This window comes from Salmo trutta, chromosome 25 (assembly GCF_901001165.1).
Source record: "Salmo trutta chromosome 25, fSalTru1.1, whole genome shotgun sequence".
Classification (NCBI taxonomy): domain Eukaryota; kingdom Metazoa; phylum Chordata; class Actinopteri; order Salmoniformes; family Salmonidae; genus Salmo; species Salmo trutta.
The window spans coordinates 19411243-19434361 of record NC_042981.1 but is presented as its reverse complement, the minus strand read 5'-3'; the positions used below and the strand labels follow the sequence as shown (position 1 = coordinate 19434361).

Here is a 23119-nt window from a genome sequence, read left to right as displayed (position 1 = left end):
CTAGTGGCAAACTTTAAACGACACTTTTTATGGATATCTTTAAGAAATGGCTTTCTTCTTGCCACTCTTCCATAAAGGCCAGATTTGTGCAGTACACGACTGATTGTTGTCCTATGGACAGAGTCTCCCACCTCAGCTGTAGATCTCTGCAGTTCATCCAGAGTGATCATGGGCCTCTTGGCTGCATCTCTGATCAGTCTTCTCCTTGTATGAGCTGAAAGTTTAGAGGGACGGCCGGGTCTTCGTAGATTTGTAGTGGTCTGATACTCCTTCCATTTCAATATTATCGCTTGCACAGTGCTCCTTGGGATGTTTAAAGCTTGGGAAATCTTTTTGTATCCAAATCCGGCTTTAAACTTCTCCACAACAGTATCTCGGACCTGCCTGGTGTGTTCCTTGTTCTTCATGATGCCCTCTGCCTTTTAAACGGACCTCTGAGACTATCACAGAGCAGGTGCATTTATACGGAGACTTGATTACACACAGGTGGATTCTATTTATCATCATTAGTCATTTAGGTCAACATTGGATCATTCAGAGATCCTCACTGAACTTCTGGAGAGAGTTTGCTGCACTGAAAGTAAAGGGGCTGAATAATTTTGCACTGACAATTTTTCAGTTTTTTATTTGTTAAAAAAGTTTGAAAGATCCAATAAATTTCGTTCCACTTCATGATTGTGTCCCACTTGTTGTTGATTCTTTACAAAAAATTACAGTTTTATATCTTTATGTTTGAAGCCTGAAATGTGGCAAAAGGTCGAAAAGTTCAAGGGGGCCGAATACTTTCGCAAGGCACTGTATATCAGTTTGTGTCTGTGGATGGTTTGTCCTCTGACAAATCAATTGTACGTTTCGGTGTTCCTCGAGGTTCCATTTTAGGACAACTATTGTTTTCACAATATATTTTACCTCTTGGTGATGTCATTCGGAAACATAATGTTAACTTTCACTGCTATGCGGACGATACACAGCTCTACATTTCGATAAAATATGGTGAAGCCCTAAAATTGCTCTCCCTGGAAGTGGGTGACGGCACATTTTTTACTTTTAAACTCAGACAAAACAGAGATGCTAGTTCTAGGTCACAAGAAACAAAGAGATCTTCTGTTGGATCTGACAATTAATCTTGATGGTTGTACCATCATCTCAAATAAAACTGTGAAGGACCTTGGCGTTACTCTTGATCCTGATATCTCTTTTGACGAACATATCAATACTATTTCAAGGACAGCTTTTTTCCATTTTCATAACATTGCAAAACTCTGAAACGTTTTGTCCAAAAATAATGCAGAAAATCTAATCCATGCTTTTGTTACTTCTAGATTAGACTACTGCAATGCTTTACTTCCCGGCTACCTGGATAAAGCACTAAATAAACTTCAGTTAATGCTTAACATGGCTGCTAGAATCTTGACTCGAACCCAAAAATGTGATCATATTACTCCAGTGCTAGCCTCTCTAAACTGGCTTCCCGTGAAGGCTAGGGCTGATTTCAAGGTTTTACCGCTAACCTACAAAGCATTGCATGGGCTTGCTCCTACCTATCTCTCCGATTTGGACCTGTCGTACATACAGTGGGGGGGAAAAGTATTTGATCCCCTGCTGATTTTGTACTTTTGCCCACTTACAAAGCAATGATCAGTCTATAATTTTAATAGTAGGTTTATTTGAACAGTGAGAGACAGAATAAAAACAAAAAAAATCTGAAAAACGCATGTCAAAAATGTTATAAAATGATTTGCATTTTAATGAGGGAAATAAGTATTTTACCCCTCTGCAAAACATGACTTAGTACTTGGTGGCAAAACCCTTGTTAGCAATCACAGAGGTCAGACGTTTCTTGTAGTTGGTCACCAGGTTTGCACACATCTCAGGAGGGAATTTGTCCCACTCCTCTTTGCAGATCTTCTCCAAGTCATTAAGATTTCGAGGCTGACGTTTGGCAACTCGAACCTTCAGCTCCCTCCACAGATTTTCTATGGGATTAAGGTCTGGAGACTGGCTAGGCCACTCCAGGACGTTAATGTGCTTCTTCTTGAGCCACTCCTTTGTTGCCTTGGCTGTGTGTTTTGGGTCATTGTCATGCTGGAATACCCATCCACGACACATTTTCAATGCCCTGGCTGAGGGAAGGAGGTTCTCACCCAAGATTTGACGGTACATGGCCCCGTCCTTTGATGCGGTGAAGTTGTCCTGTCCCCTTAGCAGAAAAACACCCCGAAAGCATAATGTTTCCACCTCCATGTTTGCCGGTGGAGATGGTGTTCTTGGGGTCATAGGCAGCATTCCTCCTCCTTCAAACATGGCGAGTTGAGTTGACGTCAAAGAGCTCCATTTTGGTCTCATCTGACCACAACACTTTTACCAGTTGTCCTCTGAGTCATTCAGATGTTCATTGGCAAACTTCAGACGGGCATGTATATGTATTCTTGAGCAGGGGGACCTTGCGGGCGCTGCAGGATTTCAGTCCTTCATGGCGTAGTGTGTTACCAATTGTTTTCTTGGTGACTATGGTCCCAGCTGCCTTGAGATCATTGACAAGATCCTCCCGTGTAGTTCTGGGCTGATTCCTCACCGTTCTCATGATCATTGCAACTCCACGAGGTGAGATCTTGCATGGAGCCCCAGGTCGAGGGATATTGACAGTTCTTTTGTGTTTCTTCCATTTGCGAATAATTGCTCCAAATGTTGTCACCTTCTCACCAAGCTGCTTGGCGATGGTCTTGTAGCCCATTCCAGCCTTGTGTAGGTCTACAATCTTGTCCCTGACATCCATGGAGAGCTCTTTGGTCTTGGCCATGGTGGAGAGTTTGGATTCGTTTGGAGTCTTTTTACAGGTAACAAGCTGCAGTTAGGAGCACTCCCTTTAAGAGTGTGCTCCTAATCTCAGCTCGTTACCTGTATAAAAGACACCTGGGAGCCAGAAATCTTTCTGATTGAGAGGGGTCAAATACTTATTTCCCTCATTAAAATGCAAATCAATTTATAACATTTCTGACATGAGTTTATCTGGATATTTTTGTTGTTATTCTGTCTCTCACTGTTCAAATAAACCTACCATTAAAATTATAGACTGATCCTTTTTTTGTCAGTGGGCAAATGTACAAAATCAGCAGGGGATCAAATACTTTTTTCCCCCACTGCACCTATATGTACGCTACGGTCACAAGACGCAGGCCTCCTTATTGTCCCTAGGGCTTTCTCCTATAGAGCTCTATTTTTATGGAATGGCCTGCCTATCCATGTGAGAGACGCAGACTCAACCTTTAAGTCTTTATTGAACACTCATCTCTTCAGTAGGTCCTATGATTGAGTGTAGTCTGGCCCAAGGGTGCGAAGGTGAATGAAAAGGCACTGGAGCGACGCACCACCCTTGCTGTCTCTGCCTGGCCGGTTCCCCTCTCTCCACTGGGATTCTCTGCCTCTGGCTTACTAGTGCTCTTCCATGCCGTCCCTAGGAGGGGTGCGTCACTTGAGTGGGTTGAGTTACTGACGTGATCTTCCTGTCCGGGTTAGTGCCCCCTCGGGCTCGTGACGTGGGGTAGATCTTCGTGGGCTATACTCAGCCTTGTCTCAGGGTAGTAAGTTGGTGGTTTGCGGATATCCCTCTAGTGGTGTGGGTGCTCTGCTTTGGCAAAGTGGGTGGGGTTATATCCTGCCTGGTTGGCCCTGCCCGGGGGAATCGTTGGACTGGGCCGCAGTGTCTCCCGACCCTTCCTGTCTCAGCCTCCAGTATCTATGCTGCAATAGTTTGTGTCGGGGGCTAGAGTCAGTCTGTTATATCTGGTGTAATTCTCCTGTCTTATCCAGTGTCCTGTGTGAATTTAAGTTTTCTCCCTCTAATTCTCTCTCCCTTCCCTCCCGGAGGACCTGAGGCCTAGGACCATGCCTCAGGACTACCTGGCCTGATGACGCCTTGCTGTCCCCAGTCCACTTAGTCGTGCTGCTGCTCCAGTTTCAACTGCTCTGCCTGCGGCTATGGAACCCTGATCTGTTCACTGGGTGTTCTACCTTGTCCTGGACCTGCTGTTTTCGACTCTCTCTCTCTACTGCACCTGCTGTCTCGAACTCTGAATGCTCGGCTATGAAACGCCAATTGACATTTACTCCTGAGGTGCTGACCTGTTGCACCCTCTGCAACCACTGTGATTATTATTATTTGACCCTGCTGGTCATCTATGAATGTTGGCCATGTACTGTTATAATCTCCACCGGCACAGCCAGAAGAGGACTGTCCACCCCTCAGAGCCTGGTTCCTCTCTAGGTTTCTTCCTATGTTCCCGCCTTTCTAGGGTGCTTTTCCTGGCCACAGTGCTTCTACATCTGCATTACTTGCTGTTTGGGGTTTTAGGCTGGGTTTCTGTATAGCACTCTGTGACATCGGCTGATGTAAGAAGGGCTTTATAAATACATTTGATTGATTGAACGACGTGGTCTTGGCGTGGTCAGAGAATCCAATAAAATGACAATTTTACTCTTTTATTTTTAGAAATCCAGTAGAATAGTGCGGGGCTCAACTGCAATGAAAGTACTCCACCTTGCGCACTTGAGAGGTATGGCAAAAATAACAGCACTTGGGTCAAACCATTTCTCCAAATGGCTTGATAAAATAATAATATATTTGTAGATGTCGTCAGTACAACTAAATGGACAACATACTATAGGGAAACTAAACGTGTATCAAACATATGTATTTTCATAAGGAAAACAAACTATGTCGACCTGTTTCATAAGTGGGATTTTGCAGAGTATTGTTTTCTTCCCCACGTAGTCATAGAAGTGGTATGATCCAATAGTATTGAATGCAAAGCTGCTGAATGTTGTTTGTTTTCCACATAGAGAGTAGCGGAACAGTACCGTTGTCGCACAATCTTACAACGGTTATATTTACACTTTTGTTTGCGAATAATAGTTTAGTGGCCTGCGCCATGGCGCTGTGCGGGGGTGTTGGAGCCATGGCTTTACCAAGCGAGCTTATCGTCCACATATTTTCATTCTTGTCCGACCGTGACAAGCTTCGGGCCTCGTCCGTGTGCTCTCGCTGGAGGGAGTGTCTGTTTTACCCATCGCTTTGGACGGAGCTCAAGTTGCGTGTCGGAGGTGGCTCGAATGGGGGAGGCTATGGCTCCGAACAGACCCCAAGATTAGACTTTCTCATGAGGAAGTTTGGCTCCTTCGTGCACGAGTTACAGCTCGAGTTTGCCCCAGTTGAAGGATATCTAAGGCCATTGAATGGTGTGGAGGGCAGGATGGAATCTGTCGAAAGCGACCCTCAGTTCCCCGACCGCTGGAAAGACGCAATTATCACCTATTTGGACCAGGTGTTGTGTGTCCTCGGATGTATTCGAAACAACAGGTAGTTGGATACATCAACATAATGTTTAATGCAAAGTGCGTCAGCTACGCCATACTCGCCAATTTGAGTGTGTTGGGTCTGCGTAGTCAGCGAGCTAACCTTTAGCTAGCCTAACTATAAACAAACCCACAATGTCATTACGTAATCGGGTCATGTCGTTCTCTACGGATTTCTGCGTGTTCTGCCTGATTGACGTGTCGTTTTTCGCCTATTCAAGCTATAAGCTAGCTACTTGGTATATAGGACATGACAGTCTGAAGTCTGTTTTTTCTGACTTGAACGACATTGCTGCAGCAGTGGTGGTCATGCTCAGGTAATCTATACACGGAACCACTAAGGTCCGCAATGACATTGGCAGCATGCTTTCATTTGTAAGTCCGGCTTCTCAACCCGGTACTAGCAATATGCCAATATCTTTTGGACACGTACTGTCCTGAAAAGTTCCAATTGCACTGCCACATAGGGAGACTAAAGCTGTCTTGAGGCATTTCTTTGTTGGTAGTTAATTCCAGTACTCATTCAATAACAGCACACTTGTGAAAGAGAGCTCTAGAGATGTTGGTTGTACAGTCATATGAGGAATGCTGGGTTTGTGGTGTACACCAGTGATGCTGAAAGGTGCTGATTGTCACAGGCCTTCTGGCAAATTGGTGAGGAAGTGCATACTGTTTGAGCTTGTTTGCAGTCGTGTTTGTTGCAGAGTACAATTAGAACATACTGTCACTGACCTCCACTATGGCTGATTGTGTCCGGTTTTGTCTAAAGCTCATACTACTTTCTTGCTCTAGAAATCTCCAGAAGCTGAGTCTGTATGGGGATACCAGCGTTCTTCAGGATGAGGGCATTCTGGACAGTACCTATCTCAACCAGGTTGACCAAGGAGGAGTGAAAATCAAAGAGTGAGTGTCTTTTTATATCTTGCCCAAGGTGACAAAAGGGCATATATGGGTCACAATCACAGTACAAACTGTCCTCAGTTGAAATTCTGCCTCATAGAATTACATATAGAACACACAACTAGTTTTTTAATTTTATTATTTAACCTTTATTTGACTAGGCAAGTCAGTTAAGAACTAATTCTTATTTACAATGAAGGCCTAAGAACAGTGCCTTGTTCAGGGGCAGAATGATAGATTTTGACCTTGTCAGCTCGGGGATTTGATCTAGCAACCTTTCGGTTACTGGGCCAATGCTCTAAACACTCGGCTACCTACTGCCCCAGGTAATCTAATAGGATTTATGTTCTGCCTATTTTTTTTGTCTTCCTGTATTCATTTTCATTTAGAGTAGGCTTTTATTTGCAGATATGAGAGTCAAAGACGTTACACAGATTTGAACTTTCTCTCTCTTTGTGTTTGTATTCCTCTGGCCTGGAATAGAATCCAGCAGCTGTTAGTGGAAGTTTTGTCTAACAGCAGGCAGATGAAGTGGCTGTCCTCAGCCTTCATGCTGGGTGTGGTGACCCCCTGCTCCCTGGCCTCTCTGTCCAACCCCAGCGCTGCCTCCCTGGAGCACCTCAGCCTGTTGGACAACCAGCTGCCCTGCCTGTCCTCCCCTGTGGAGCTGGAGCGCCTTGTCCACCTGCGTTCCCTGGCCCTCGACTTCTGTGACTTCACCTCTGAGATGTGCCGCCTGCTGGCTGGAGGACACCGTGCTCCACTACACCGCCTCTCCTTGATGGTGAATGGCGCCGCTCTGGAGGCCAAGCCACTGGATTGCACCGCCAGTGAGGATGACTGGAAGGCCCTGGTCCGACGCTGCGCTAACCTGCGGGTCTACATGATGGCCCTGGATGTGTCCAGCCAGGACCTGCTGAGGGTGTTAAAGCCCAGCCTGCCCCTGGAGAGGATCCACCTGGACAGCTACTCCACCCTGGTCACAGATGGCACTCTGGAGCTCATTTCCCAGCAGTACAACAAGACCCTGAGCCACTTCGTCCTGATGAGGGATGACACCGGCTTCCCTGACCTCAGCGTCAACCGCAACGAAGACCCGCTGGTCCTACTGACCTGGCGCTGCGTACACCTCTCTGTCCTGGTCATCCATGGTGAGTCAGCCTGGGTCAAAAGCTAGTATTACATAGCTCAACACTTTTAGTGTAGCCTAACATTTTAACGGGTGTGATTTCAAATATCATGGGTTCTAGTTGCTCAGATAGAAAAGATGTATAACTGCTTATTTTATAGGAGTAATGTTATGTCTAGTGTGTGTACAGTGTAGAGGTCATATTGGCAGCATGTTGATTTGTATAGCACAGATCAAATGGAGTTGGTTTACATTCAGTATGCAGTATGTTTATTCTACAGTGGTGTTCAATGTGATTCTCCTCTGTCTGAACACCACAGGCTACACTGTGTGGTCCCACAACCTGGTGGCCATCTCCCGTCTACGTGGCTCCAGCCTCAAGGTCCTGGCTGTGTCCGAGGAGAGTATCGACTTCGACCCGGACCAGGGTGTCTTCATGGAGGGTGACCCCGTCCACAACCTGGTGAAGGAGGTGTCCCAGGGCCTGGGGCGCATCTGGCACCCCTCCATGGACTCCAACTTGGTCCTCAGCGAGCCCACCCAGCACTTCCACAGGGAGATGCAGAGCTTCAGCCTGGGCATGTAGGCTAGCGCTACAGCCGTCAGGCCGAGCCTCCATCTGGGTCGTGTTCATTAGGCACCAAACGGAAGAAAACAAGACCTAAATAGGGAGGGACTACCCGGACTTGTCCAGTAAGAAACACTCACCTTCTGTTTTCTGTTGCAAAACGTTTTGAAACGTTTTCTGTTGCGTTCCCTAAAGAACACGACCCTGGTCTGGCCTGCTGCACATGCTCAGTGCTTGTCATGATGATATAATCTAAACCTTATGGGTCCTATCTCATTTGCATACTTTATTTTTTGTTTATATTTTCTTTCTTTGTAGAATGAACTAATCCTTTATATGTGCTGTGTTTAATCAGTATTAGCTCTATTTATATCTATCTATATATATCCTGCTTATGAATAGGAGAGTATAGTCGGGTATTTGATTAGTAGCTAATTGAGCGATTGGTGTATGGAGGGGGCTTTTTTTACACAGCTAGCTTACTTGTATTGCAAGTTTTCTTTTTGGTTTTGTCTGTTTGTTGTTTTTCTCTTGGCAAGTGCTGAGTTACCGTAAACTAACTTATCAGTTAATCCACCTTGGCTTTTTGCAATGACGGAATCCTTTGTAATTGTTTGCTCACCTTTTTAAGGGGAGATTAGTCCAGTGGTCTTCCGGCAGAGGGAGGGACAGTGCTGGTGGACTGTTAGGCCCCCCTAACCCCTCCCTTCCTGTCTGCTCTTTACTTTTGTGTTTTGGAGATAATATGATTGCTATGTTACGGGACTAAGATCCTGCTGGTTCTTCTCAGCCCAGAGGTGGGATGTGATACAGTTCTGCTGGTGAAACCAATTGCTAAGGTTTCCACACTGACACACTCATGCTGAGACCCTTTGAGCTGCCTATGTACAGCTGCAGTACTTTAGTCAGGGGTCAGCATTGAGAGTCATGCGCTGCAGTTTGCTCTCAGAAAAATCCTCTGTCTGTCTCAGGTAGGCAAAACATGATGATGATGATGGTGGTGGTGGGGGTGATGATGTATACTATGAAACAATCAGCTAGTCTGTCAGTTTAATCCAGTTTTTCTTGAGTCACAGTTGCCTTGGAAATCCCCTTGTGTTCTGGATTCAATCGTTTTTGCCATCAAATCTGCCCCTTTTACCACGGGGTAAACAAACTTAGTCGTACATTTGTTTTAAGATTAAGGTGTTGAAAGAGTTTAAAGAATGGCAAACTACTCCTTGCACGTATTTCTCTTGTTCACAGTTTAGGGTAAAGTACTTGCTGTGTTGACTGACTCCAGGGCCACAGTGTTTCACCTGCTGAGCGTTGGATGGAGGGAGGCATATATTTGCTTGTTCCATATCTCAGGATTTTTGCACTTTCTGTACTTTTTTCCAATGAAGGCTTTATTTTAATGCAAAGCTATCTGTTGTTCTGAGGGCCAGTGTGCGTGTTGGTGGGACTGAATACTGGATACTAATACTGGGGAAAGAAATCTTCCAACACAACGCACACCAGAGGTTGTTGGTTTTATTTTTCTAGCCCCGCCTCGTTCCCTCGACTGAACTTTTAAGAAGGTTAAGATCCGTGATGTCCGTCTGTGAAAAGACTTTTAATGACGTTTTCTATTGTTGTGTACTTGCTGTTTTAGAGCTCAGAGTAGTAGAGGGAATCTGAAGTTGGTTGCTCAGTGGTAGAATGTAAATGTGAAGCTAACAACCTTTTTTAATGTGTAAAGTTGTCTGCTATCCAGGATTCCCCCTACGTACAAATATCTTCTTTATCCTCGCTTGTAAAGCTTAGGGAACCAGTCTTGACTGATAAGGCAGTACAGTGTGTGGGGCCTGGAATAGGTGACCTCTCGGGTAGGACTCTGCTTGTTCTGTGCTGCTGAGATGTAACATTCCAGAGAAGACGAGAGTACATCTCTTGACCTTGAGTGGTTATGAAGCCGTCGGTCGGCTATTGCTTCTTGTTGCGTTCCTCCGTGCCCATGACTTTCATTGGTACTACCAAAGCCAGCCATTTCAGTTAAAGAAGAGAGAAAGTACTGTATATTGAGGAAAAAATTACCTTGCATAGAAACATCTGACATCAGATGGCAAGAAGTGTGTGTGATCCATGTTTCAAACAATGTCACAATCAGCCTGTGGAATCCACTACTAATCTGTTTAGCTGTTGCAGTCAAATGAGCCTGCATGCAAGGTTCCACTCGGAGTAAACTTAGTCTATCTACGGTTTATGCATGAGAAGCATCAATATGGGGGGAAAAAGTCATATTGAAACTATATGCATGTTAAGAGGGATTCTAAAAGTGTTCAAGTCCTGTCAATTTTTAGTACCACACCAAAAAGGGTAGATAATATTCTATATTTGGAGTTAACTCGTTTGTGCTGTACAGGGGTAGGGTAAGACCTTGTTAGAGGATGATGAATGCCAGTCAATTGTTACAATGTGTAAAACATCCTAATGTTGCATTCATGCTGTGCCTAAGTCCAGAGTAGCTTTCATTTCAAATGTTCCATTTGTTCTGCGTTCGTTTCCAGTTCATTGTCCAGTACCGCATTTGACTACCGTTACAGAAGCATAGCTCATTTACGCATCAGTGTTTTTTTTTGTGTGTTTTGTGTAAAGTTTCAAAAGTGCATACATCAGAGAAGGGGGTGTATGGTGTGTTTGAAGTAAAACATGGTGTACCACTTTCTCACCAGTGAGCAGGAAACAGCCTTTCTCAGGGTTACTGTCAGTTGAGGGAGAGGAGGAAATGATTTCCATCGCTCAGGCCTCAACATCATAATGAAAGTTAGGATCAATATTTTTTTCCAACAAGTCACTGGATTTTAAAAACGTTGTCAGCGCGTCTGTGTCAGCTGCCAAAGATCACGGTGTGAAACAACTCTTATAAAGTGCCCACATGCTGGCAGAGGGCAGGGCCCGTGGCTGATCAGCCGTTATGTACTACTACGACTACTCCTTTACAACTACTACTATACTTCTAGAAATATGATATACTTACTGAATAGGGGGTGAAGTTGGACCACATGTGGTGCACAGCTGAGCTGTGGTTTGGTCAACAACAGTAGAGCTCTCTCTTTACAAATGCACCTGTTTCACTGTGAAGAGTGAATGTAATTTAAGTATAGATAGAATCAACCAATCTTGATTTTTATCAGACCAGTACGCTGCTAAGAAATGTGTAAGGAACATTCCACTGGGGAGTTAAAAACAAACAAAATGGCCAAATGTCTGCATGAGATATCTTTTTTTTTTACTCTTTTATTCTTTGTTTTGAAGGGTAACGGGATCCAGTAGGTTGGTCACAACTGGTCTTTTGATGAAAATAATTGTTTGCATAGAGGTTGTGTAGCCCAGTCTTTCTGCACGTTAAAAGGCACAGCAGAGCAGACTGGGGATATTTTGTTACTATGGATAAAAAGACCAGTTGGGTTATTTGTAGGTTACAACTGTGAGGTCGGATCCCCTTTTTATTTGATAGTTTTATTATTTCTGAACACTTTATATGCATTTGCAATCCAAATCTCGTTGAGTAGGATGAAGCTGTGTAGCTACAGTGAGCTGCTTGGAGGGCAGGTCTAACTGTTGTCTATAGAAGCTACAGTACTTTACAGCTAAATTAACTCATGCCAGCCTTAAGAGTGTAAATGCTTGAAGTTAAGAGACCTGAGTGAGGAGAACTGATGCTTTCTGTCTTTTGGTTTTATTCCATTATTAAAAACCTGAACCACTGTAATACCACAGGTCCACTGTTGTGAGGGTCAGGAGGGAGGCGAGCTTAAAACAAGCCACATCTCTTAATGGCTGGCTTGCATTACAGCAGTCAAACTATGCAAGTGGAATGCATATAATCCAGTGGCTTTTTCTTTTTTTTGTCACTTACAAATGGAAATAACTTGCTACGATACTTGGCCTTATTACAATTATTATTGTTTTAAGATCTTGATTCTTCGGAAGCCAAACTCTGTTTCAAAGGCAACCGTGGGTTACAGACATGGTCTCTATGAGACTGGCCAGCAGGCCCCAGTTAAGTGGTACGAATGTCGTGCATTTGTTTAAAATCAGGACAGTTTGCAATAAAATAAGTCATACATTACAAGTGGCAACCACGGGGGCACGAGCAGTGCGAACACCTGGGCTGCGTCCTTATAAACTTTCGGGGAAGAAAATAACGCATTGCATACTTGTATATATCAAAACATATACTCTTATGCAACATGTCTGGGTTCTATTTATGAACAAAGTTTGTAAGCGGTTTGTTACCATCTTAAATGTTTAAATATTTGGACAGGTGTGTTCTGTTTCAAGTGAGCACATAGCATTGGATTTTATATGTACATCTGCAAACGGGAAATCCACTGGCGCATGTGTGAAAATGCCAGGTGTGGAGAGAATTTTATTGATTTAGAAAAGTGATCCAAGGTTTCAAGATAGCTAAAGAAGGAAAATCCTATGAAAATGAAAAAAACCTGACAGATTGGGTAAACCAGCCGAATGTTGATTTGAATCAATGTTGAATGCTTCTTTTAATCAGTGAATAAAAGCATTATAAAGACAAACATGGTCTTTTGTATTATTCATTGTTTAATTTGAGTTTTGCTGATCCTAGTTTAATCTTGTTCCACATCTCACCCTTAATATTCATCAGGTGTAATTTTACCTTACAGGAACATGTCAGAGCTAGATGTCGTTGGACATTTGACTTGGCACAGCTTGTGGTTCAGATCATGAGGTTACAGCTATACCTGAATAGGACCAATGTAATTTAATGAAACATTGATACTATATGAACATTGCAACAGTTTAATTACTTGAGCATAACATTTTACATTTTTACAATAAATCTCTTCAATGATCAAACTATGGACTCTCAAGACCTCAATGCTAAAAAAAAATATTTTTCAGCTCAATTTAGACAGGAAATGTGAGTGGTATATACAATTTCTTCACAATCTCTATATACCCATGTCAAGAATGCAAGGGACATAAGATTGATTTAAAAGGCCTTTGACATTACAAGCAAACACACCCTTCAAGTTAGTCTAAGTCGCCACTCAGAACAAGGCAGATTCACATAGCTATAGAGTCATCATACCCATAACACCTAGCGGTCAGAAATGGTTCCAATCGTTTTTCCACTTTTCCTGTAGGGATTTCATAAACACTTACGGGCTGTGTTTCATGTAGGCTTACCCTGGCGTGACATTTTGCTAACCATCTAACGCTCTCGGACAAAGGAGACTTGAATATAGTCGGCTCTATTTACTCAGATTCAAAAATGCTAATTAGTAGACATGCAAAACGACAAATCCATGCAAGTCATCTCTAGGTGACACCAAACAGCATTATCATTACACATGTGCCCCTTGTGCTGGGGACAATAAGGCCACTTTAAAATGTGCAGTTGTCACATGCTACAGATGTTTTGAGGGAGCGTTCAATTGGCATGCTTACTGCAGGAATGCCCACCAAAACTGTTTTTCAAGATAATTTCCTCGCCAATAAGCCGCCTCCGCCATTTTAGAGAATTTGGCATCCACAGACCACATGTATGGTGTCATGTGGGTGATCGGTTTGCTGATGTTTGTTGTGAACATGGTGGTGGGGTTATGGTATGGGCAAAATAGCATTTTATCAATGGCAACTTGAATGCACAGATACCATGACAAGAAAAGGGCTTCCCGATCATAAGGTATCTATGACCAACAGCTGCATATCTGTAGTCCCAGTCATGTGAGATCCATAGATTAGGGCCTAATGGACTGATTTCCTCATGAACTATTAGTGAAATTCTTGCATGTTGCATTTATATTTTTGTTCAGTATACATTTAGCGAAAATTAGATCGTTAATACAGAGATTCTTACCTTTGCCTCAATTCATCCATTTTAAGTGTTTCTAAAATCCCCTATGGGAAAAATGGTTGGAAAAACAATTCCCTGTTTGACTGCTGGGTATTATGACTCCTACAGCTATGTGAATCTACAAAAAACTTACATAAATGATCACTCAGTACTTCCAGTTGTGTAAAACTCCTAGTGGTACTGCATTGTTCTCCTATTAAGTCCTAAGACACAGTGATCTATGTTTGTGTGTGCAACAATTCCACTCCCAACCTCTAAAAAAGGGAGAAAGAGTCACATGAATGTTGAAGTTACACTTCAGGAAACAGTCCCTGAACACACGCTCACTACTATCACAACAGGAAGTGAAGTTTCACACAGGAAGCGGGCCGAGAGAGTTTCTCCCGCACAGAGAGAGCTGGCTCAGATGACATCATGTGAAGAGGGGGACTGGTCAGAGGACACTTCGCTGCCAGGTGGGGAGGGCCTTGGAGGGGGTCCAGGGGGAAAACTGTCTGGGTGGGGCCTCAGGGGAGGGTACCCCATATGCTGCGGCGGTGGAGGGGGGACTCGTCCGAACATTCCCGGGGGAGGTGGTCCTCGCACTACAGGGGAAATTATATTTTAGTCAGTCTAACAGTATGAAGGGAGAGACATTTAACCTGCAAGATGTAGCAAATGATGTATGGAATGACAATCTTCATCTCCCACCCAAAACTTAGTTTAATAGAAACAAATTATTACATGTAATACTACTTAAAACCTGCAGTTTTAATGCGTTAACTTTTTTTATACCCCTTTTTCTCCCCAATTGGTAGTTACAGTCTTGTCGCTGCAACTCCTGTACGGACACGGGAGAGACGAAGGTCGAGAGCCGTGAATCCTCCGAAACACAACCAAGCCGCACTGCTTCTTGACACAATATCCACTTAACCCGGGAAGCCAGCCGCACCAATGTGTCGGAGGAAACACTGTACACCTGGCGACCGTGTCAGTGTGCTCTGCGCCCAGCCCGCCACAGGAGTCACTAGTGCGCGATGGGAAAAGGCCAAACCCTCCCCTAACCCGGACGACACTGGGCCAATTGTGCGCCGCCCGATGGGTCTCCCGGTTGCGACAGAGCCTGGACTCGAACCCAGAATCTCTAGTGACACAGCTAGCACTGTGATGCAGTGCCTTGCGCCACTCGGAAGGCCCATAATGCATTACAACTTAAAAGCACATATGAGCCTTTATTATGTAGGGAAATCATCATACTTACTGCCCATGGGGGCTGGACCTCGTGGGGAGAAAAAGTCTGGAGGTCCGTAAGCGCCTTTGCGTGCAAAGTAAGGGTCCCTGGGTGGGAGGGGACCCATACCAGGGGGTACTAAGAGAGGAGGTCCCATCCTCATGTCTCTCTGATCTCCAGGTGCTGACAGATGGGACTGAGGGAACACATTTCAAATGATGGAGGGCACTGTAGCATTACAACACTATTATCCCCATGGGGAAATTATTTATATAAAAAAACAGAAATATAGACAGTGCATGAATGCACCACTATTGTTAGTAGAAGGGTGAGAACTTACGTCTCTTTCATTTTCACCAGGACCCATACTGTTTCCCAGAAATGCTGAGTCTGCAAGAACACAAGAGGAAAAACACAGTAATAACCTAGCTAGATTCACTTCCGTCTTTGGTGGGTTTATTTGATGAAGAGGGCTCATTCATGCCTCGATAATGCTATTAGCTTAACTCTATTAAACCAAGGGAGTTTCCAGATTAGGCACAATATCCTGCCCATTCTCTAACATTGGATTGTTCTTCAGGGGTATACTAATCATCTACACTCCTACTAGTCACTGCTAACGAAGGAGATCGGTCTGAATCACGTCAGCATTAAAGATCCTGTCTTTGAAATATATTTATTTAGTTATACTCCAAGCACTAAACACCCTTTTGAAGTTAATTTGACAGAGTGGCTATAGTGCAGACATAGAAATCATCTCAGACATTTTAAAAACGAAATCTATGGTGCTGTAATACATGTTAGAAAGGACAGTTCTCACCAGGTTGGTGGCCAAAGCTGTGGGGCTCAGCAGGACCGGGGCCCCTGGGTGGTAGGGGGCCCATAGGAAGGGCTCCGGGTGGAGGTCTCCTGTAGGGAAGGCCTGGGTCTAGATACATATACCCTTTATGAGGGGGGGGGGGAAAAAGAGGAGAGAGGACCGTTTCATCAGATTTATTTAGACGAGCTGAATTAGGGGATCACAGTCAGAAGTGTACAAAGCACAGGAGGTTGGTGGCACCTTAATTGGAAAGGCTCATGGTAATGGCTGGAGCAGAATGGTATCAAACACATGGTTTCTATGTGTTTAATGCCATTCGCTCCATTCTAGACATTATTTTGAGCCATCCTCCCTTCAGCAGCCTCCACTGGTCCAAAGGAGATTGGAGCAAAAAGCAAAAGCCTCTCCATCATATCAGAAACAAAAAACAAGCACACATTTAAATCATGATGCATTGAGTTAGTACACATCAAAACAGTGACAGTAGTAGGCAGGGTGGGCATGATGGAATTGTCAATGTATAATCAAAATACAGTGATGCCACATGCTAATTGCTCCCCATGATAACGCAACTAAATAGATAATAGTTCCTAAGTCCAGTGAATATTAGACATCTCAAACCAGGCTGAGGCCAGACTTGGGTTAGAGTAGCGTAGGGGCCCAGGTGACAAAGGCCAAAGTGTGGGTGGGGGAAAACTCTGGAACAAACCAGTGAAGGCTCAAGCTCCTCAATTCAGTGGTCTGCAGTCAGTGTGCCCAACCTGCTGACGCTGCACATCTCTGTGGTCCTGTCACGTGACTCAGACAGAGGTGAGGCTGAAACTATGACAACCGACCACATCAGTACTGGACAAATAGTAGTCATACACTCACTGACCTATGCCTCAGACTGACAACCAAAATAGAGAATCTCAAACCTTTCACAGGGCCGGCTGACCACACTACAGCACCACAATCAAATAAAAACAGATGTAGACTTCACCGTGAAATTTAAATAGTAACCCAACTGAGGGGAAATATTTTGCTGTGAACAAATCTGACAGTTAGTTAACAAACATAACTCACTCTAACCTGATTACTAATTATCTAAAACCCAAAAGAAAGTCAGGGCCTCTTTACGTAGAAAGATGGTAAAACATACTGAAGTAAATAAATAAAGAACACATACCCTTTAGGGCTGATACTAAAAAACAAACGAATGTGTCAAAGGCTAGAAGATTAGAATAGCAGAAGGATAGAATAACTTCTGTCTATTGTGATTGGAGCGGCTGCTGCCTGAGATCATAGGGGGGGGCGATAGCGGGTGGTCATCACTGTACCTGGAGGGTGTATAGGTGGGCCCCTGCGATCCCTCTCCCAGGTGGGAGATATCGAGCCGCTGTCAGAGTGAGGACCACCACTACGATCAGAGTCCACCCCACCAGGGGGATCTAACAGGCCTCGGGATACTGGTTATGGGGGAGAGAGAGAGAGAAAGGGGGGGGATGGAGAGAAGGAGGAAGGGCAGAAAGAGAGAGCATGACAAAGAGCATATGAGAAAGAGAGGAGAGATATGTGGGAGTGGTAGGTGAGTGAGAAAGAGAGAGAGCCAGCATAATGCCAATGAGTTCATGAAGCATGGATGACAAGACCAAAACATGTGCAAAGACAACACTCCCCTCACTGTAGGTGATAGGAAATGCTATGCTGCTGCAGTATATCTATCTTGCAGGTGCATGCTCACTGCCAAGACAATTTACTATAAAGATAAGCATCTCTAACAGATGTTGTGCCAACCTTCCAGCCAATCAAGACTTAGTACGCATTTGTATTATGTGCTTAAGAACAGATTTTCAGCGTTGTTTTAGTCAATAAGACTAAAAATCAAAACTCTAATTTCATTGAATTAATTAAACAATCAATTCATCCTGCAAATCATTTCTTAATGTCATTTTTACAAGGTCATGCATGGCACATAAGAAATTGGTATTAAATTCAAACATAAAAATATTTATGTTAAATATAAACTCATCACACGCCATTTCAACGAGTATAACATGGCACTGATGGTAAAAGGGCACACATGTCACAAGACATGTAAATTGAGCTGTGGTGTTATTGTATGACTGGTATGACCCAGGCCTGCAGTGCACTGATAAGAGGCGTGGACTGGAGAGTTCACCTCTGCCTCCTGGTCCCATGGGGGGGAAGTTTGGAGAGAGGCGGGGCGGGCCATCCATCAGGGTAGGCGGAGACAGGAAGGCTCTGTTCTCAGAGGCAGGGCGATGTAGGGGGGAGGGACCATACGGTGACCTTTCACCTGCAGGACACCGAGGGACAGATGCTTCAATGTACAGAATAATGACAGAAATTCTAAATCAACACCCAGAACACGATAGGCAAGCCATAAGACATCTAAATAGTTAACCAGTAGCTACAAGGACTAACTGTCTGCATTGAACCTTTTTGCACTAACTCTTGACTGCTACTGTCCATCTATCCTGTTGCCTAGTCACTTTACCCCTACCTACATGTACAGTGGGAAAGTACTCAGACCTCTTGACCTTGTCCACATTTTGTTACGTTAAAGCCTTTTTCTAAAATGGATTATATTACCATTTTTCATCGTCTACACACAATACCCCATAATGACAAAGCGACATTTTCTAAATGTAGAAACAAACATAAGTATTCATAAGTATTCAGACCCTTTGCTATGAGCCTCGAAATCGAGCTCAGGTGCATCCTGTTACCATTGATCATCCTTGGGATGTTTCTACAACTTGATTTGAGTCCACCTGTGGTAAATTCAATTGATTGGACATGATTTGGAAAGGCACACACCTGTCTATAAGCTCCCACAGTTGACAGTGCAAGTCAGAGCAAAAACCAAGCCATGAGGTCGAAGGAATTGTCCGTAGAGCTCCGAGACAGGATTGTGTCGAGGCACAGATCTGGGGATGGGTACCAAAAAATGTCTGCAGCAGTGATGGTCCAATGACACAGTGCCCTCCATCATTCTTAAAATGGAATAAGTTTGGCCGCCCGGCCAAACTGAGCAATCGGTGGAGAAGGGCCTTGGTCAGGGAGGAGACCAAGAACCCGATGGTCACTCTGACAGAGCTCCAGAGTTCCTCTGTGGAGATGGGAGAACCTTCCAGAATGACAACCCTCTCTGCAGCACTCCACCAATCAGGCCTTTATGGTAGAGTGGCCAGACGGAAGCCACTCCTCAGTAAAAGACACATGACAGTCTGCTTGGAGTTTGCCAAAAGGCACCTAAAGGACTCAAGACCATGAGAAACAAGATTCTTTGGTCTGATGAAACCAAGATTGAAATTTTTGGCCTGAATGCCAAGCCTTGAGGAAACCTGGCACCATCCCTACGGTGAAGCATTGTGGTGGCAGTATCATGCTGTGATGTTTTCAGCGGCAGGGACTGGGAGACTAGTCAGGATCGAAGGAAAGATGAACAGAGCAAAGTACACAGAGAGGCTTGATGAAAACCTGCTCCAGAGCACTCAGGACCTCAGACTGGGGCAAAGGTTCACCTTCCAACAGTATAAAGACCCTAAGCACACAGCCAAGACAATGCACGAGTGGCTTCGGGACAAGTCTCTGAATGTTCTTGAGTGGCCCAGCAAGAGTCTGGACTTGAACCCGATCGAGCATCTCTGGAGACCTGAAAATAGCTCTGCAGCGATGCTCCCCATCCAACCTGACATAGCTTGATATGATCTGCAAAGAAGAATGGGAGAAACTCCTCAAATACAGGTGTGCCAAGTTTGTAGCTTCATACCCAAGAAGACTCAAGGCTGTAATCGCTGCTAAAGGTGCTTTAAAAAATATATATATTTCACCTATATTTAACCAGGTAGGCTAGTTGATAACAAGTTCTCATTTGCAACTGTGACCTGGCCAAGATAAAGCATAGCAATTCGATACATACAGAGTTACACATGGGATAGACAAAACACACAGTCAATAATACAGTAGAACAAAAAACAAAAAGTCTATATACAGTGAGTGCAAATGAGGTAAGGCAATAAATAGGCCATGGTGGCGAAGTAATTACAATATAGCAATTAAACACTGGAATGGTAGATGTGCAGAAGATGAATGTGCAAGTAGAGATACTGGGGTGCAAAGGAGCAAGATAAATAAATACATACACTATGGGGATGAGGTAGGTAGATAGATGGGCTATGTACAGGTGCAGTGATCTGTGAGCTGCTGCTTAAAGCTAGTGAGGGAGATACGAGTCTCCAGCTTCAGAGATTTTTGCAGTTTGTTCCAGTCATTGGCAGCAGAGAACTGGAAGGAAAGACGACCAAAGGAGGAATTGGCTTTGGGGGTGACCAGTGAGCTATACCTGCTGGAGCGCGTGCTACGAGTGGGTGCTGCTATGGTGACCAGGCAGCTAAGATAAGGCGGGGCTTTACCTAGCAGAGACCTGTAGATAACCTGTAGCCAGTGGGTTTGGCGACGAGTATGAAGCGAGGGCCAACCAACGAGAGCGTACAGGTCACAATGGTGGGAAGTATATGGGGCTTTGGTGACAAAACGGATGGCACTGTGATAGACTGCATCCAGTTTGTTGAGTAGAGTGTTGGAGGCTATTTTATAGATGGCATCACTGAAGTCGAAGATCGGTAGGATCCTTTTACGAGGATATGTTTGGCAGCATGAGTGAAGGATGCTTTGTTGCGATATAGGAAGCAGATTCTAGATTTAATTTTGGATTGGAGTTGCTTAATGTGAGTCGAAGGAGAGTTTACAGTCTAACCAGACACCCAGGTATTTGTAGTTGTCCACGTATTCTAAGTCAGAGCCGTCCAGAGTAGTGATGCTGGACGAGCGAGCAGGTGCGGGCAGTGATCGATTGAATAGCATGCATTTAGTTTTACTTGCGTTTAAGAGCAGTTGGAGGCCACGAAAGGAGAGTTGTATGGCATTGAAGCTCGTCTGGAGGTTAGTTAACCTGTTAGGGCTAGGGGGCAGTATTTACACGGCCGGATAAAAAACGTACCCGATTTAATCTGGTTACTACTCCTGCCCAGTAACTAGAATATGCATATAATTATTGGCTTTGGATAGAAAACACCCTAAAGTTTCTAAAACTGTTTGAATGGTGTCTGTGAGTATAACAGAACTCATATGGCAGGCCAAAACCTGAGAAGGTTTCATGCAGGAAGTGGCCTGTCTGACAAGGAGTCGTTCTTCTTGTCTCTGTTTATTGAAGAGTGGGGATCTTAGCTGTAACGTGACACTTCCTACGGCTTCCATAGGCTCTCAGAGCCCTGGGAAAAGTTGAACGATGACGAGGCAGCCCCAGGCTGAAACACATTAGGGCGTTTGCCAAGTGGCCGATAAGAGGACAAAGGAATTAGGCGCGTGCGCGAATCGACCCCGTGCTGTATTTTCTTTCGTCTGTTTACCTAATTGCAGATTCCCGGTCGGAATATTATCGCTTTTTTATGAGAAAAATGGCATAAAAATAGATTTTAAACAGCGGTTGACATGCTTCGAAGTACGGTAATGAAATATTTAGAAATCTTTTGTCACGAAATGCGCCGTGCGCGTGACCGTTATTTACCATTGGGATAGTTTCCATTGGGATAGAACGCACGAACAAAACGCCGCTGATGGAACATAACTATGGATTATTTTGGACCAAACCTACATTTGTTATTGAAGTAGAAGTCCTGGGAGTGCATTCTGACGAAGAACAGGAAAGGTAATCAAACTTTTCTAATAGTAAATCTGACTTTGGTGAAGGCTAAACTTGGTGGGTGTCTAAATAGCTAGCCCTGTGATGCCGGGCTATCTACTTAGAATATTGCAAAATGTGCTTTCACCGAAAAGCTATTTTAAAATCGGACAGAGTGCATAGAGGAGTTCTGTATCTATAATTCTTAAAATAATTGTTATGCTAGTTCTGAACGTCACATGCTAATGTAAAAAGCTGGTTTTTGATATAAATATGAACTTGATTGAACAAAACATGCATGTATTGTATAACAATGTCCTAGGTGTGTCATCTGATGAAGATCATCAAAAGGTTAGTGCTGCATTTAGCTGTCTTCTGGGTTTTTGTGACATTATATGCTAGCTTGAAAAATGGGTGTCTGATTATTTCTGTCTGGGTACTCTGCTGACATAATCTAATGTTTTGCTTTCGTTGTAAAGCCTTTTTGAAATCGGACAGTGTGGTTAGATAAAGTAGAGTCTTATCTTTCAAATGGTGTAAAATAGTCATATGTTTGAGAAATTGAAGTAATAGCATTTCTAAGGTATTTGAAAATCGCGCCACAGGATTCAACTGGCTGTTACGTCGGTGGGACAATTTGGTGCCACCTGCCCTAGAGAGGTTAACACAGTGTCCAAAGAGGGGCCAGAAGTATACAGAATGGTGTCGTCTGCGTAGAGGTGGATCAGAGAATCACCAGCAGCAACATCATTGATGTATACAGAGAAGAGTCCGCCTGAGAATTGAACCCTGTGGCACACCCATAGAGACTGCCAGAGGTCCGGACAACAGGCCCTCCGATTTGACACACTGAACTCTATCAGAGAAGAAGTTAGTAAACCAGGCGAGGCAATCATTTGAGAAACCATGGCTGTCGAGTCTGCCAATAAGAATGTGGTGCTTGACAGAGTCGAAAGCCTTGGCCAGGTCGATGAATACGGCTGCACAGTAATGTCTCTTATCGATGGCGGTTATGATGTCATTTAAGACCTTGAGTGTGACTGAGGTACACCCATGACCAGCTCGGAAACCAGATTGCATAGCGGAGAAGGTACGGTGGGATTCGAAATGGTCAGTAATCTGTTTGTTAACTTGGCTTTCGAAGACCTTAGAAAGACAGGGTAGGATAGATATCGGTCTAGAGTGTCACCCCCTTTGAAGAGGGGGATGACCGCGGCAGCTTTCCAATCTTTGGGAATCTCAGACGATACGAAAGAGAGGTTGAACAGGCTAGTAATAGGGGTTGCAACAATTTCGGCAGATCATTTTAGAAAGAGAGGGTCCAGATTGTCTAGCCCGGCTGATTTGTACGGGTCCAGATGTTGCAGCTCTTTCAGAACATCAGCTATCTGGATTTGGGTGAAGGACAAATGGTGGGGGCATTGGCGGGTTGCTGTGGAGGGTGCTGGGCAGTTAACCGGGGTAGGGGTAGCCAGGTGGAAAACATGGCCTTGCCGTAGAGAAATAATTACTGAAATTCTCAATTATAGTGGATTTATCGGTGGTAAGTGTTTCCTGGCCTCAGAGCAGTGGGCAGCTGGGAGGTGCTGCT

General features: G+C 44.2%; 2 protein-coding genes across 12 annotated transcripts in view; one reads left to right on the top strand and one right to left on the bottom strand.

The window, feature by feature from the left end:
- Positions 1-4796: 4796 nt before the first annotated feature.
- LOC115162124 (F-box only protein 33) lies at positions 4797-12505 on the top strand. Its single transcript, XM_029713123.1, has 4 exons — positions 4797-5356; positions 6145-6255; positions 6736-7403; positions 7702-12505. The coding sequence occupies exons 1-4, from the start codon at positions 4818-4820 to the stop codon at positions 7965-7967; spliced, it is 1584 nt and encodes a 527-aa protein (XP_029568983.1). The 5' UTR covers positions 4797-4817; the 3' UTR covers positions 7968-12505.
- Positions 12506-12733: 228 nt separating this feature from the next.
- mia2 (MIA SH3 domain ER export factor 2) overlaps positions 12734-23119 on the bottom strand; it is a 34629-nt gene continuing 24243 nt past the window's right edge. For 10 of the 11 annotated variants that reach the window (XM_029713110.1, XM_029713113.1, XM_029713112.1 and 7 more), the window contains 6 exons: positions 18001-18138; positions 17159-17287; positions 15840-15962; positions 15360-15409; positions 15050-15215; positions 12734-14393 (listed from right to left, as the gene is read on the bottom strand). In XM_029713110.1, the coding sequence (XP_029568970.1) occupies positions 14212-14393; positions 15050-15215; positions 15360-15409; positions 15840-15962; positions 17159-17287; positions 18001-18138 (788 nt within the window). In that variant the 3' untranslated portion in view covers positions 12734-14211. The remainder of the gene's footprint in view (positions 14394-15049; positions 15216-15359; positions 15410-15839; positions 15963-17158; positions 17288-18000; positions 18139-23119) is intronic. The other variant, XM_029713114.1, reaches the window with a different exon arrangement.